The 17,468-nt window shown below is 39.8% G+C and overlaps 1 protein-coding gene across 5 annotated transcripts in view; it reads right to left on the bottom strand.

The window, feature by feature from the left end:
- The window catches only part of DOP1A (DOP1 leucine zipper like protein A), a 75,654-nt gene that overhangs the window by 7,807 nt on the left and 50,379 nt on the right, over positions 1 to 17,468 (bottom strand). For 4 of the 5 annotated variants that reach the window (XM_088138085.1, XM_088138078.1, XM_088138074.1 and 1 more), the window contains 11 exons: positions 16,721 to 16,846; positions 13,728 to 13,862; positions 11,631 to 11,686; positions 11,240 to 11,344; positions 9,824 to 9,890; positions 9,051 to 9,195; positions 7,910 to 7,989; positions 6,559 to 6,668; positions 6,058 to 6,207; positions 5,275 to 5,336; positions 680 to 832 (listed from right to left, as the gene is read on the bottom strand). In XM_088138085.1, the coding sequence (XP_087994211.1) occupies positions 680 to 832; positions 5,275 to 5,336; positions 6,058 to 6,207; positions 6,559 to 6,668; positions 7,910 to 7,989; positions 9,051 to 9,195; positions 9,824 to 9,890; positions 11,240 to 11,344; positions 11,631 to 11,686; positions 13,728 to 13,862; positions 16,721 to 16,846 (1,189 nt within the window). Of the gene's footprint in view, positions 1 to 679; positions 833 to 5,274; positions 5,337 to 6,057; positions 6,208 to 6,558; positions 6,669 to 7,909; positions 7,990 to 8,555; positions 8,624 to 9,050; positions 9,196 to 9,823; positions 9,891 to 11,239; positions 11,345 to 11,630; positions 11,687 to 13,727; positions 13,863 to 16,720; positions 16,847 to 17,468 lie in introns of those variants that run through there. The other variant, XR_015795689.1, reaches the window with a different exon arrangement.

Raw genomic sequence — 17,468 nt, 5'->3', positions numbered from 1 at the left:
AAGAGATGCACCAGACTTTAGCCAAGCTTAAACACTCACTGATCCAAACAATGAGGTAGAAAAATAACAAAGTTAACACTGTGATTCAGGACACTTTTGCCCACTTTGGCCCAACGTTATGCCTGCCCCACACCAGAAAGTTACCTCCTTATTAAAAGTCAAATTTAAGCAAGAGATTTGCGCTATGAAAGCAGCACTGAATTTTCCCTTCCTTCTACCTATCTGGGGTCCCCTAATCCTTCTCTCCATCTCCCAAATCTGCTCTCAAAAGTCCTCAAACTCACTGAACCAGATTTGTGAACTGCTACAGAGAAGAAAGGAAATCCATTCGGCTTGCAGTGTTTGCATTGGTGGTTTAGTGACCCAGCTGGAATCAAGACTTTTAAAATTTTATTTATCCCATATATTCCAAGCAAGTAGCAGCACATGACTGATCTTGTCTGGACTAAGAAGTTAAGAAGGCTTGGGCCTGGTTAGTATTTGGATGGACGACTATCAGGGAGTATCAGTGCTGTAAGATAGATAGGAAACTAAAACGCGTGTGCATGCACGCACACACACACACACAAACCCACATATATCCTGGAAGAAGACAATGGCAAACTACTTCTGTAACATTGCCAATAAACTCCATGGTTCTATTCATGAAGTTATCAGAGTCAAGCTTGACTTGAGTTACCTTGTATATCTGGAAGGTATTTCTGGTACTGATCCACTTCACTGCTAAAAATGGCAAAGGCCAGCCTCTTCAGGAGCATAGCACGCTGTTCTAGTTCGACATCCCGATTAGCAAATAGGTTGAGGGAACTGCTCTGAGCTACTGCCACACGTGCTAAAAAAGAAAGGGTTCAATTTTGGCAATGCTTTTGGGGAGGGCTAATGTCCTTAGCTTCAAAGAGAAAAAAAAAAATGGATCAAAGAGCTACCAGTGGTCAATCTCATATGGATATCTCTGAAAATTCTGAAGCAGATTATCAAGAGATCGTTTTCAAGATGCTTAAAGATCAATATAATATTACTCAATGTGGAGTTCTTAAGAAAAAAATCTTGCCTGACTAACCTTACTTTGTTTTCTTATTAGGGAACTTCCTTAGTAGGTTTTGAGAACGCTGTAAATTTTAGCAAACATTTGACCAATAACTCATGAATTCTGATTAGCAAATCAGTTAAGTGTTGGCTGAATGGCATCAAAATTAAATGGAGTCGTAGCAAGCTCAAAAGTTACACTCAAAGATCATAAGCAAGCAGGTATCAGGTATCACATTGGGTGCCACAAAGTCCAGTCAATATTTTTAGTATGACTTGGATGAAGAGGTGGAAGGACTGTGTATCAGATTTTCAGGTGACACAAAATTGGCTGGCATAGAATTTTGGGACCGTAATACTTGTGCAGGAGTAGTAACCTGAGGTCCCAGGACCACAGGTGGCATCCAAATCCCATGGAACTCCTTCTACCTACAATTGCTGAAAATTGGCAGCAGGCTTTCTCCACTTACTATACATCATTGCCCCATCCAATGCAATTCTTTCCATCCCCAGCTGTGAAAGATAAGCTTTTTGACTATGAGATCGTTTTAGGTATATGATGAAAGTTACCAATCAGAACACTTTAACTCATTGTCTAGATACTACTCTTAAGAGCTTGATATATATGATTTGAGAGAAAATGTATGAGTATTTGTCACAGGCATTCTGGAGGTGGAAGTTAGAGAGCCAGTTTGGTCTAGTGGTTAAGGCTCCAGGCTAGAAATCAGGAGACTGTGAGTTCTAGTCCTACCTTAGGTAGGAAAGCCGCTGGGCAACTTTGGGCCAGTCAATCTCTCTAAGCCCACGATGTCAGGCTTGGGCGACAAGCCAGTCGGTTCGTTCATTCATTCATTCATTCATTCATTCATTCATTCATTCATTCATTCATTCATTCATATAGCCACCCATCTCAGACTAGTGACTCTGGGCGGCTAACAACAATAAAAACAATCAACATTAAAAACAGTACAAAAATTAAATATAATATAAATGCAGCCAAGAGATCTTAAAAAAATGTCGGTATTAACACAACCATGAAACGGGCCCTTCACACACTCAGGGCCCCAGGCCTGGACATAAAGCCAGGTCTTCAAGGCCTTCTGAAAAGCCAAAAGGGTCGGGGCCATCCTAATCTCAGGAGGGAGGATGTTCCAGAGGGCAGGCACCACAGCAGAAAAGGCATGTCTCCTGGTCCCCGCCAGCCAACATTCCTTGGCTGACGGGACCCGGAACATGCTCCACCTGCCAGACTGGATTGGACAGGTAGAAACAACTGGGAAAAGACACTCCCTAAGGTAACCTGGTCCCAAGCCATGAAGGACTTTATAGGTGACAACCAGCACCTATATTGAATTGTACCCGGAAACACACCGGCAACCAGTGCAGCTCCCAAAGCAGTGGTGTTACATGTGCTGAGTAGCCAACACTATTTACAACCCGGGCAGCTGCATTCTGTACCAGCTGAAGCTTCCGAATGCTCTTCAAGGGCAGCCCCATGAGGTGCGTGTTGCAATAGTCCAAACAGGAGGTCACAAGGGCATGATTGACAGCGAGTAGAGCATCCCGGTCCAGGAATGGGTGCAACTGATGCACAGCCTGAAGGTATGCAAAGGCCCTCTTAGCCACGGCTGCCACCTGCATTTCCAGCAGGAGCCGTGAGTTCAAGAGGACCCCCAGATTGCGCATCGAGTCTGTCTGGGGCAGAACCACCCCATCCAGAACCAAAGATGGAAGAACCTTGGTATTGGGAGGCCCAAACACCCAAAGCCACTCTGTCTTGTTTGGGTTGAGCCGAAGCCCATGGCGCCCCATCCAGGCCCCTACAGCCTCCAGGCACTGAGACACGACATCCACAACATCACTCAGACAGCCCGGGGAAGAGATATAAAGCTGGGTATCATCAGCATACTGATGATACCTCACCCTGAACTGTCGGATCACCTCACCCAGCAGCCTCATATAGATGTTAAATAAGAGGGACGAGAGAACCGAGCCCTGAGGCACCCCACACAGTAGGGGCCATGGACCGGACCTCTCCCCTCCTACCAACACCAACTGGAACCAACCCCGGAGGAAGGAGGCTAACCAGCATAACACAGTGCTGCTCACCCCCAACTCCCAAAGCCGGTCCAGAAGGATACCATGATCAATGGTATTGAAGGCTGCCGATAGGTCAAGAAGAGCAAGGATGGAAGCACTGCCCCCATCCCACTCCCACCAGAGTCATCCAAGAGCACGATCAAAGCTGTCTCAATCCCATATCCCAGCTTGAATCCTGACTGAAAAGGGTTCAGATAATCCACTTCATCCAGAGCCCTTTGAAGCTGCCATGCGACCACTTTCTCAACAACCTTCCCTAAAAAGGGGAGGTTGGAGACTGGACGAAAACTATTCAGATTAGTTGGGTCAAGTGATGCCCCTTGAGGAGGGGGTGTACCACATTTGGTTGATCCAGAAAAAAAGGTGGACCCTACACATGTGGGAAAAACGCTAGGAAGGAAAAAAAATTCTGGAGGCGGGAGTTATTTCTAGGACAGTCCAGGAACCTAATGTATTTTGCTAATGACTGCAATCAAGAATACCTGCTCTGCCAGATGCTATGCAGGCATGGGAAACAGCACTGGAACCTAGGCTGGAGGCCTAATCTGGTTTGTGGAGGGCCTCCATCTGGCCTGCAGGCTACTTTTATTAGCTGTCATTAATTGTTATTAACAGTTATTAATTATTAACTGTTTTTAAATTGCTACAGGTAGTCCTCGACTTAGGATGGCAGTTGGGACCAGAATTTCCATTGCAAGTGATGTGGTTGTAAAGCGTGACTGCATCACTTAGTGACAGCAATCCCTGCAGTCCTGGTTGCCGCTATTAACTGAATCTCATGGTTGTTAGGTGAGGCAACTTCCTGCCAACTTCCCACAACCAAAGTCAGTGGGAAAGCCAGCAAGAAGTTGCAAGTCCCAGACCTGCAAGCAGGTAAGTGGCTGCTGCTGGGTGGGGGAGGAAGCGAGGAGATGGGCAGGGGGAGAGTTGGGGAGGGTGAGTGAGAGGCACCGTGCAGGTCAGGGAGGGCGAATGAGAGGTGCTGTGTGGGTCGGAGAGGGTGTGCAGGGGTGCGGCGTGAGTCAGGGAGGGTGCATGAGAGGTATTATGTGGGCCAAAGAGGATGCACGGGGGTGTGCAAAAGATGCCATGCTAGTTGGGGGTATGGGAGTGTGGTGTGAGTTGGAGAGGGTGTGCGGGGATGTGAAAGGTGCCGTGTGGGATAGGCAGGGTGCATGGGGGTATGACATGGGTCAGGGTGGGTGTGCTGGGGTGTGCGAATGACTGGCATGGCACACGGGTGTGCAGGTGGGGGAGACTTACCCCAGTGACTTGTGAACTTCCCTACCGGCTTTCCCTTTGACTTTCTGGGGAAGCCGGCATGGAAGGTTGCAAATGGCAGTCACGTGATTGCAGGGCACTTGGCAACCAATCATAAGTGTGAGCAGGTTGACAAGCGCCCAGATTGTGATCACATGACTGTGGGGGTGCTGGGATGGCCAGAACACTGAGGACTGGTTGTAACCATCATTCATTCAGTACTGTTGTAACTTTGAACAGTCGCTGAATGAATGGTTGTAACTTGAGGACTACCTGTATGATAAAGTATCTCTTTGATAAAACATGGCCTTTTCCATAAAACAGTGATGGAATGTATCTACGAGGAGGAGAGTGATGTGGGAGATCAAGGGTATCAGGAAGGAGGGGGCGTATTCCAGCAGGGGAAAGGAGGCAAAAGGCAACACAGTCTGCAGGGGGAGCGGGAGAAGAGTAAGAGATTCAGAGTAGCCATTCCTTAGATTCCCCCAGGGTATATCTACTGGTTGCTGTAGTATAGATTTAGTTTGGCAAGATTCTGTCTATAAGGTGTAAGCAAATAAAGGGACTGTACTCGACTGGACTGTTTCATCGTTGTTCTTGGGCTGGGCCTGACAATAACAGAGTATCAAATACCAGCAATCAAATGGCAATAATGAATTAGATACTGGATGGAAATTAACATAATTTTATAGGGAATGGTCAATCAAGTCTTTGCTATCTTTTCAAGTGAAGGAAAATTTGCAGCAACTATCATCACAATACTTGCTTCCTGGCTCAGGTTTGAACTGGACTGTTGTACAAGCATTAAGGGAGCCAAACTTCACAGCCTGAAAATTAACGAAGAGGTATCTATGGATCTTCCACAGAGCAAAAAAAGTTAGGACTCACTCATCAAATCTCTAAAAGTGGTTTTGTCGTGTGTCATCAAATTGTCCATAATCGCTCTCCAACTAGAATAAGAAAAAAAAGTGATAGTATTTTTTTTTAAAAGCATAGTATTTTACTTTTGGTTAAATAAAAAGGAAGTATGGCTGTACAACATTCTCGCAGAATTTGGCACTGTGTATCAGAATGACATTTTGGATTGTTCAAATGTTAAGGTTAAGCACTAACCTGCTGCTTCAGCAATCAAGAATTGGAGGGATGGTACTCAAGAGTAATTTGGCTCGAGCTTGAGAAGGGCTGGGAAAACAAATGTGAACCACCCTCACCTTAGAATCAGCAACAGTGACTGCACTATCCAAAATAATAATTCCTGCCTATAGAAGAAGTGTGTCGAATGAAGCAGAAACAGGAAATGACATGAGAAACAGAAAGAATTTAATTGTAGAAATGGAAAAATATCACTAAGAGCTGAGGAGGTTTCTTGGCACAGCAAGAAGCAAAGCAGAGTACAAGAGATGTGGCAGAGCGCATGCTGAAGGTCCCAGGTTCACTCCAGCATTTCCAGGCTGGGGAAATACTCCCATCTAAGATTCTAACCAGTTGCTTCCACAAAAGCAACCTTAAATAGACGAGCAGCTCATTATTACACTCACACCAAAACAGAGTTTATACGTGGATGAGAAAGATGTGTAGATCACTGGATTTCTGTTTATTTGTGTTTCATAAGAGAATTTAATTTTATTTGCCAGATACTAATATCAAACAGGAGCAACAAAAAATCCTTACTGATTCACACAAGAAGCATCCATTTGAAAGAAACTGGAGTCCATAAAGAGATCAAAAGCTTCCTTTTTCCATGCTCTCCTGGTATACTGATATCCACTCAGACTGCTCAAGAGCTGGACACAGGCTCGATAACTGGCTGCATTGTGGGCACTGGAAGAAGAAGATCAGCCCCTTCTGAAGTTACTTCAAATACAGAACGTTTCTGTGAAAAATAATCTGAAAACACCAGCTTTACAAGAATTCAGAATTATTTTTGCTGGATTCAAAATAAAATGCATAGCAGATGATTGCTGTCCACTATGGCTTGTCCTTAACAGCTCCTCCCTTACTTGCTTCCTCCTTCCTTCTGCACTGCTCCTCTGCTGTGGCTCTTATAGAGGCCTCATGTGACTTTATTTATTTATTTCTAGATTAGAGGAGTGGGACAAAATATGGGGTAAGGGGGAGTAAAGGGCTTTTTGTACTTATAGGCTCTAAAATAGGAGTACTTTGCAAAGATACCTGTGGTTGCGAAGATAAGGCACAACATAGTGCATTATATTTACAAGAAGTGGAATAACTCTCTCCTTCTCATCACTATAGAAAACCATGTCTAGAAGATGAGCCAAAACCTAAAACAGGACAAGAAAAATGTCATAACGTTCATTATCAACCTATGAGTTACTGTTTAAAATATTTTAATTGTTTCAGTAAGAACATAGCAAAGGATGATTTCCAAGATTCTAGGTCATACACATAAACGCACACCCACACTTCAAAATGTTAATCAATTTATAAAGTCGTAAGTACAAGACAGATGATATAGAAGACTACTTCATTTTCATGTCAGTAAATAAACAATCGTATACCCACTGGCCTAGATCAGTTCCTTATACATATTTTCTTCTTGCATTGCTCTACAAAGATGAGAGTGTACAGGCAAAGCTCTGAAATGTTAGTGTATTTTAGAAAAGATACCAGATGTGTTTGAACAACTTGAAAATATGGAGGATGTAAACAAACTCAGTCTCCCAAATCTATGTTTTTGATTCTGCCTTCATTAACCACTGTTTGTTGTGCCATCTCAACTGACAAACCATTGTTAACATGAACTTATCTGGGCTTAGAACTAAGCAGGGTTGGCCTTGGTCAGTTCTTGGGTGAAGACTCTCAAGGAATGCCACAGCTGTAGGCTAGACTGGGGAGTTACAAAATTATTGGAAGAAGACAGTGGCAAGTCACTTCCATACCACTGCTAAGAAAATTACATGGACATACTCATGAAGCCACCAAAAAGTGAGTCTGAGTCAAAGAAAGTTTTATCTTTTTATGATTAGTTTCAAATACATCAACTTCAATCATGGTTTCTATAGCTAACTTTCACAGTTCCAGGACTGACATGGCAGTGGTTTAAAAAAGCGGAATGAAAAGCATATAAATATTTCCTCATGGTTGTGGAAATAAGCATAATTATCCTTCAGCACAATTTCACACAAAACAAAAGAAATGCAGAAATATCTGCACTGACGGCATCTACACTTTCACATTTCCTTTTCTTCTCTTTCTGTTCATAATAATGAAAACATGAAACATCTATTTTTGCTCCAGTTTCAAATAAAATCAGTTAGATGTAGCATGTCAAAATATTACATCTGACATCCAAAATGAGACAAAAAAGAAGCATAAAAGAGAGAGGTGGAATGAAGTACAGAAAATATTTTCATGTCTGTGAATCATGGAATAATTTTGCCTTGAGTCAACATAAAAGTTTCTAAGGTCCCATTTGGTGATTGCAGTAAAATTCAAGAAATGTTTAATATTTTATCTGCCATTACATCTTATGTATGAAATCAAGAACTACAGAAAAACTTACTTCTGACAGTAGTGTTAAGGCATGGACACTATAAACTGATGGAGTTATGCTTGAGGTTTCCAAAGCTGGAGATAACATATCTAAATTAAACATATGAAAAAGAAAAATAATGCTGTTTGCAAAGAAGCAACTTACTTTAACATTTACAGGATATCAAACAAATTGGAATGAAGGCTGAAAGCTTAATGGCATCACGCTTAAATAAATGCTTGCTTTTTCATCTTCACTAAGAAGAAATGTATTGCATCTGTATTATACTTATTTAATTTATTTATTTAGAATTATTTGCATGCTGCCTATTCAACCAACCCTAGAGTGATTTTATACATTGTTATTAGTGCAAATTGAAAGCCAGTTTGGTGTAGTGGTTAAGGCATCAGGCTAGAAACCGGGAGACCCTGAGTTCTAGTCCCATCTTAGGCACGAAGCCAGCGGGGTGACCTTGGGCCAGTCTCTCAGACCTAGGAAGGAGGCAAGGGCAAACCACTTCTGAAAAACCTTGCCAAGAAAACTGCAAGGACTTGTCTAGGCAGTATCTGAGAATTGGACAAGATTGAATGGATTAAAAAAGATTAGTGCAAATTACGAATAGCTAATAATTACTAAAAAAACCCCAAGCAGGAACATTGTTTACATAAAGTTATACCTATATATAGTAGTTTTGATCCAGCCCTCAACATATGGAACAGCTGGGCTTACATGGATGGATCCTTTCTGGGAAATAAGGTGGGAAGTACAGTTGACTATTTCAAAGGATTCAGTAAGTAGAAAAGTAGCTATAGGACTGGGGAAGAGAACTACAAGTAGGAAATGCTTATGTACATCAACACAGTCACAGCCATGTATATCTGTGAAGAGAGTGGCATTTGCTAGAAGAACTACCTGGATTCTTCCTCATCTATTAGCATCTTCTTGGGGTGAGGCTCTCTGGAGCAGATTTTGTCATGGGTGTGGGGAGGAGAGGACATTGACTGCATTTGCCCAAGCAGAATCCATAATCCATGTACATATGGAGGGTGAAGCTCTTAGCCAGATCTAAATGGATTTTAATGAACAAGACTCCTGCTCCAAATTATATTTAATTAAAGTATTTTCTAATTCCAGTCAGATATTCAGATGAACAAAGAAAAGTAAAAATCACCTTCAACATCAGACTCCAGGTTGTTTCCATCAACCATTATTTTGGGAGAAGGCTTAACCTCTAAATTTCGCCTCAGCCATGTAGTCTGTTCCAGGGATGAGCCTGCAATTGCACCAATGGCATCCACTATTTTGTGGGTTACATCCTGGTGAGGTGGCAAATAAACAGAAGTAACAGAAAAGTTCTTGTGAATAATAAAAAATATAAGTTATTGATCCTTCCTTCCTTCCTTCCCTCCTTTCTTCCTTCCTTCCCTCCCTCCTTCCATCCGTTTGTCCATCCTGTTTTGTGTAGAATGCCATTATGGGCTGACTGGTGGCATTCTGAGTCTCTATTTCTAATTACAAAATCTTACATAATCATTAATATTAAATGTATCAGAGATTTAAGGTGTCTGAAACTCTCCGAAAAAAACCCACACAATAAGATGATGAAAACCTGCTTTGTTGCAGAGTAAACTGGAAATGTACATAAATCTAACTGAGGCTTTGACAATGTTACTGATACATAGTGATCCTTTCTAAAAAAATTCAACCAGCTTATGAAATTGAAACAAAACAAAAATTCAACATCAGCATAGCACACATGCTATGACAGAAGATAGCTATTCTGAAAAAGAGAATCCAACAATGATTCAGGATTTAAAAAGGGTCAGAAAAACAAAACAAGGTCAGAAAAATAAAACAAGTGTCTTGGTAATCAGCAGGTTTGCTTTACACTCTTTTTCATATCATACTTGAATTCAATAATAATTGATTCTATATATTTCTTACCTGTAGATCTCTCTGGTCCTTCTTATTATCCAGATTTGGATTTTTCATAATAAACTCGTTTAACACACTTTTAAAGAACAAGAAAAGAAAAACATAAACTTTCACACAAAATCTTGGCTAATATAGGGATATCATATCTCTAAAGACCAAGAGATGACAATTTGAGGAGGCTCATATGATCTTCCCTCAGTTTTTGAGAGATGGATTTCAAGGGCAGAAAGGTTTCAGAAGCCTATGAATAGGAGGGGAAGGCATGTGGAAAAAACTGCAAGGGTTGAGCTAAAGATCATATCTATAGCCCTTTAGATTCCACACTTGGATATCACAATCAACCTAAGCTACTTCAATATCCTAATAGAAGATGCTGGGATTGATTTTAGCAATAAATATGGGGTATACATTTTTATAACAATTCATTTATTAAATACATTTTGGGGAGCTCTTCCTTAGTCTGAAGCCTCCTGAAAGATTACATCTGAGAACTGGGAAAGCTCCAAAGGGGAAAAGAATGGGCATTACAATAGGAAAATTCAGCAAAAATTACAATTCAAGCTCATCTATATGCAGAGGTGAATTACTTGTGGCTCCCTGCAGCCCCTGAACCCTATTGTGCTGTTCCAGAGCACTCCAGCACTGTTCCAGCAAAATTCAGTGTCACACTTCCTGCTGTATTTTGGGGAGGGGCAAAAACAAAGAACACACATAGGGTTAAACCCCGGATAGGTTTCACTCTTAAAATGGACAAAGAATGCTTTGAAACATAAAAATAAAAACCCTGAGAATAATTGGCCCTCGTAGTGTCACTTTCTTCTTCCTGAACAATACTAAAAAAATGCTGCTACATCCGCAAAACATTGCTCATCCATTGTTATCAGACAATAGGCTTATTTCTCCAAGGTTGTGAATTCTGATGAAAGCACGTTCATTCTTCACACTGTTTGGCAAAGGTTATTGTTCTGATAGAAATTACTCCCTAAAAAAGTCTGGGTTCAAAGGGCTGGTCTTTAATCAATTCTAACTAGCACTATTTTGGATTTTTTGTATGCTGGTATGACGAATGCTTACAGCACATGTTTGAACTCATGAAATTTGACCTGATCTTAAACTAAGTGAGCAGCAAGATGCAGCTACGGCATTCTCACTTTGAGCTTTGTAAAGGTTGTACTAATGGTTCTTACTATAGCTAACAATAGTGATAAGGTTATCCATGACATTTGCAAGATTTCAAATGTCTTGAAAGTTTCTAGTCTTCCCTACAACTGGAGGACTGAAAACTGTGCTCAATATTAAGGAGCAATCTAATTTTCAATAAAAAAGACCAGCATTTCTTCTAGATATTTAAATAGCTACTCCTTCTTGGCATCTTTCAAAAGGAAAAAAAAAATCATCCCTGTCCACAGTCACAGAATGACTCACCCAAGTATTAGAAACTGCCCTGGAGCTGGAAGGCCAAGTGGTATGGAATCCTTTAGAAGGAGCAGCAAGGAGGCCCAGCTGTCTACTAAGTTGGAGACCGGGATTCTACAGGAAAGAAAAAGAATCACACAACCATATCCAAAGGATTTTCATTATAATGCTTGGAAGGCTATTTTTACAGTTAATGCTCCAAGTGTAACGTCAGCATATAGATCTAAGGAGGAAATTTGAGGCTCCTACTCAGACTGAAGTTCTACTGATTTTTAAATAAGAGTCTTATCTAAAATCTGGAATTCTGAAGCTCAACTCCTTCCTTAATACTTCAATCAAATGTCTCAGAACTCTCTGACTTCAATTAATATTGAAGGGGATGATAGCATAGAAAACCTACCTCTGGATGTATGCAAAGAAAAACTGCAACATGCAGACTTCCAGTGAAAGATGCTTCTAGAAAGATTTTTTTAAAAAAAAGTGTTAAGAGATAAACATTACTTTTCAAGTCTAAAGTAGCTGTCAATTCTGTAATTAAAAGATAACATAAAATTTTGCTGAGACGCTTTTTTAACACCAGCACAATTTTGTCACAGTTGAGTGGCAGAAAGTCAGTGTGTGATCAGTTAAGAATATTTTAAAGAGATTTTTTCCTTAGTTATCTCTCTTTCTGGGGCTGGAACGTTAATTTTGAAAAAGGAAAACTGGATTCAGAAATCAATTTATTCTTTGAAAAATAGATAATATTCCCAGGAGAAAGGCAAAGGGAGAATTGTATCTATTAATAGAGCAAGAATCTTATGAACACTAGAAAAAGAACCATGTTCATATCAAAATACTACACTTTTTAAAATAACACCCATTTTCATTACAAAACACAAAACAACTGGCTCTTTAGTCTGCATTAATGCACTTTTAATGCATGGAACAGCAGCTTTAATAAGCTTTATATTAGTTTATTTGAAGTCATTTTCATGTATGTGTGTGTACAGGTAATCCAGTAACTGGGACTGGAATTTCTGTCACTAAGCGACATGTCATAAAGCGTGACATCATGTGACTGTGCCACTTAGTGATGGCAGTTCTGGTAGCCCCTGGTTACTGTCATTAAGCAAATCACTGCAGATTGTTAAGCAAGGACCTCATGTTATCGCAGCTTCTGACTTCCTGCGAGTTTCCCCATTAACTTTGTTTGTGGGAAACCAGCAGGGAAGGTCAGAAATTACAACCATGTGACTGTGGGACACTGTGACAGTCAGAAATCAGGGCTGGTTGCCAAGTGCTCAGATCGCAATTAGGTGACAGCAGGGGCGCTGCGACCGCTAGAACTTTGAGGACTGGTCATAACTACTGCTCGTTCAGTGCCATTGTAAGTTCAAATGGTTGCTGAATGAGAGGTTGTTAACCAAGGACCACCTATAAGGAGGTAAATGTTACTTGAGTATCCATGTACGGATGAGAGTTGAAGGTTGTAGGTGAGTAATTAACAGCATGTGTATATACTCATTCATATTAAGTTAAAACAGAACAGAAAACACTGTTTAATTTAACTGGGAGGAAGGTTCTTACCCTCAATTTCTAACACAGCATAGCCATTCTGGTGGCAAGAGAAATTGTATCCAGTTTCTTTATTTAAATAATTATTTAAATTATTTGGAAAGATAATTTCAAATAGTCCTTGTTTAGTCACTGCCTCAGACAGTGACTGTCTGCAGTTATGACAGTAATGAACTTTATGATCAATGCCAAGCTTTACGTCCTTTGCAGCATCTCTCTGTATTGTGTTCACATTATAGTCAGCTGGTACACATTATTCTGTGCCTGACCTGTTTTTTTCTTCCTCCCCCCCTCCCCCCACGCAGAGCAGAGAAATTGCCTAAACAAGAAATCTCTTCCTGAGTTGCTTTTGTCCACATCAAATCCCTAAAAAATGCTAAGAGCAAGTTAACAAGCTCAGCTCTGTGACCTTAAATAGCTGATTAGAACCCTCCCCAGCTGCTGCCTGAAATTGACAAGACCCTAATCAGTTTCAAACTAAAGGCTTTTGTTTGCTTCCTAAGTAGCTGGTGGCTCCCAGCCAGGAGCCAGTGCTAGTGCATTCCTTTCTATGTATATTCCCCATTGTGTGCCTGGTACTCTCTTGTAATTCCTTCCTCTCCAATGAATGTAAATACAAACATCAATTTTCTTCTTACTAATTGTCCCAGAGCATTCCAAAGGGAGGGGAGTAAGGAAAAAGGGCTATAAGATTTGCCCTTTTACCCAGCTTCCTCTGAGTCAAGTTCTGGAAACTTTCCCCTGTTTGGGGTTGTATGACACTGTAAAACAAGGGAAAGTTGAAGAAAAATCATAAGCGCAGTCGCGGTCATGTGATCCTCCACTTAATGCCTGCTTTGCTTAACAACCAAGTCACTGGTCCCAATTGTGGTCACTAAATGAAGACTACCTGTACTTAAACTGTTTGAACCATTCAAACATTATGTTATTGGTTCCATACCTTGTCCTTGGCAATCGCTGGTGGTTGCTTTAAGACTTCTTTCACTGTTTGCATTACAGTCTCAGTTCTCATAACACTGATGGAACGAACCAGCTCCACTAGCAGAAGCTGCTCTTCACTGGCACTAGGGATGACCTGGAAAGTACAATCACACCACTGGCACTGGATCCCAGAAAGCCAAGTCATGACCACTTCAAAGTCACTTACAAGAATTAGGCTGCAACCCTATACACCCTAACGTTCATATAAACACTACTGATATACAGCGTTGCATCAATGGCAGGATTAGCATTTTGAATTGACTTGGACTAAAAACAAGGAACTATAATTTAATTTTAAAAAGTTGGAGTATTTGTTTATATAGCCAAATTGGTTGTATTACTTCCACAAACATATACAGTACATAATACTCTTTCATTTTGGGATAAGCAACATATGAAAAGTACAGAAAAGGAGTTAAATATAATAAACTGATGAAATTTTAGGCATAAGAAAAAGAAAACCAAAAACAGTTAAATCTGGTTTATACCAATCATTTATGTCTCCATATCTTTCTATCCTTTCTTCCATCACATACATGTAGTACTTTATATACTACTTTTTGTTCTTTAAACTTCTCTTTTTTTCAGATCTCATCAACTCCATCAAACCAGGACTTTTTTGGCCTTCCCCTTCCTCTGGACCCAGTCATTCTGCCTTCATATATTTGTTTTGCAATTCACTCCTTTTTAGTTCTCATTATTTGGCCAAACCACCTCAGCATACTTCCTTCATAGTAAGCCCCTCTCTTTTGCATTCAATCCACATTCCTTCAGTGCCTATTCATTCATATTCTTTCTCTTGTTTAATCATGCACACTTAAGTAGAGTTAAAAACTCAATTATGAATTATGCAAATTCATGCAAATGATATAACATGTCAATTTTGTAATTACACAAATGACATAAATTACAATTGAACAGATTTAGGAAACATTTGTCCCTTATTTTGGGTGTGAAGCCTGAAGTCTGCTATATAGAAGTTTGGTGAATCAAGGTTCTATTTTACCCCATTCCCACTACATTCTCCTGACATATCCAACTCTCACTTCTGTATAACAAAGTGGTCAGAGGTGCATACAGATATTTTTCCTTCTTACACTGATATTCATTACTCACAACAGACTACACACTATTACCTAGCATCTGTACATTTTAAAATTTCTCCATTTTTCCATGTTTAGTAAGCATTCTACCAAGATACACAAATTCATGTACTTGCTCTAACTTGTAATCATTTGCTCCATCCTCACTATCAAACACTGGTATTTGATATATCACTTTTCAGATCCATACTCTTCTTTACGTCACACTTCATAAAATTCACATAGGTTCTCAGCCAACAACACTGTATCAGCTGTATGCAAAAGTACCCCACCTTCATGCTCCCCATCAATTTTCCTCTAATGACACCACAGCAACAACCAAGGGTATTTCATACAATTTTTGTTACTGTCTGCTCAATATTGAACTATTTGGTAATATTTCATTCACTCTCACAGATGCATTGCTTCTATCGTGTACCCCTCTTAAAGCATTCAGCAACCAACCTTCAACTCCACTTTTAATCAAAACATTTCATAACTACTATTTTCACTTTATTGTAATACTTCCTCTAACTCAATAAGCATATGATAAACTTTCCTTCTTATATGCACACACTTTTACTAACTTATTTAAGACCAGATGTTCTACACATCCTCTTGCCAATAGAAACCAACACTGCACCTCCCAAACACAGTAAGAATTTTGCTAAACACCTTCCCAGACACAATTAACAGAGATATCTGCAGTTTTTGCAACTCTTGCTTCCTTTCCCTTTGTGCAGGGGAACAACAAGGGCATCCTTCCAATCCCCAGAGATGCAGTCTTCATACACATTTTGTACATTCACTCCAAAACCAAACCACATCCATACTGTATCGTCCATTCAATAACATCATCTACTTCTGCAGCCTTACTATTTTTCAACATTTTCACAGCATTATTTTCTTTTTGTTGTTTTAAACAATACCATTTATAGCATTCATTTTTTTCTCCACTCTTCAACGTATCACTGTTATTCCAATACAAATCTATAAAATACTCCTTTCAACATTTGTCATTCTAAATCTATATCTCAAATCATTCATTACTTTTATTTTTAATTTGGTTCACTCTACTAGAGGTTCCCTGTTCAACCCTTTTCACCCACTCCCAAAACAAATGTTTTACTCCATCAAAATCACTCTGCATTTCTGTCTTTTTTTTTTTTTATCTTAACCGTTCCTTGCTCTCTTTGTCTACATTTTTTGCAATTACTTTTTCTCTATACACATATTATACAATATCTTTCTCTCATCCTCATTTTTTGCAGCCGTTCTTCTCTTACATGCATGTTTCTCAGTTGCAGTCTTTTTCACTTCCTTGTTTGACCAAGCAGCCAGTTTTATGCTTCCCATTAGTATAACTTCACTCGCTTCTGTGGCATTCTGCAACAGAATTCCCTTCGTTCTGTGTGTGGTGCCAATTTGGGTCTTTGTTTCTTGTGTTCGGTGAGGCTTCTCCAGATTGGTTGCCACTGACTAGCTTAAAGTATCCTGACATTTCTCAAATCATAAGAAGAGGAAAGGATTTTCCTTCTTTCAGTGTTGCAAAAGAAATGGAAGCAAATACTAGTTGAAGGCAATAAGTGCTGCATCACCCTCAGCTGTCCTGACTGGGTGGTATGAGATGAGAAAGCACTTTACAGTCATGCATTTGGATGTATTCAATATCTACAACTCTAATATCACTTCAGTGAACCCCGTCAGATTCATAATTTCATATATGACTGCCCAGGGGTGCCAAACATCTGTTTAGTTTAGACTGGCACAGTATGTCAATCTGCAGATTAATAAGCTAAATAAGTACACTAAATAAAGCAGGAATCTCCTGAGCTGAACTAATTTCAGACAAGTGCATCAGCTAACATACCTTAGTCCTTGAAGCTTGTTTGTGTTGTTTCCTTTCATTCCAAACAAATGCAATAGCTGCCATAAAGTGAACGCCATGGTTCATTGAAATTGGACCGAGCAATTCAAGAATCTGCTGCCTCAAATTCTGTAATACATAAAATACACTAAATTTAAAAAATAAACAAAACAAAACAAAATCCCAACAACTGATTCAGAGCAGAATACAGTTATACACTGAGGGAAAATACTGAGAAATGTAACTTGGACCATTTATTTTTTGGAACGTGGAAGAGAGGAAAATATTTTACAACAAGCTATTTCTGTGTGCTAATTTTTAGAATGTTTTGAATTCTTTACTGCTATGAAAATCTGATGTATTTCCTGGCACAATCCAAGTGCCTCCTGAAAACATACTTAAGAAAATTTAACCATGGTGTGACATGAAGTCTCAATGAACAAGCATGTTCTGCAGTTAGAAATAAATCAGGATCAGAAAGCAGAGACAGTTGGCAATGTTTTGCATTGCAACTGGATATGACACCTGATTAGAGAAATCATAACTATCACTATTTGCTCCTATACATTAGAAATAGCACTATTAGAAAGTAGAAAATGAAAATGTACAAGAGGTTCAAAACTATGGTTTGACAGATGCTTCAATGCTCAAATCATATTTGTCTTGGAAAACTATGGTTAATACAAACATATAGTTTGGTGAAATGTCTGAATGGCATTTTTGTATATATATCCTTTAACTTTTGTAGCAC

This window comes from Python bivittatus, unplaced genomic scaffold (genome assembly GCF_059951505.1).
Source record: "Python bivittatus isolate LINGU-HERP-01145 unplaced genomic scaffold, Pbiv_v1 ctg000020_np1212, whole genome shotgun sequence".
In the NCBI taxonomy this organism is placed as follows: Eukaryota; Metazoa; Chordata; class Lepidosauria; order Squamata; family Pythonidae; genus Python; species Python bivittatus.
The sequence above is the reverse complement of the archived record's forward strand: the minus strand, read 5'-3'. Positions and strand labels throughout refer to the sequence as shown.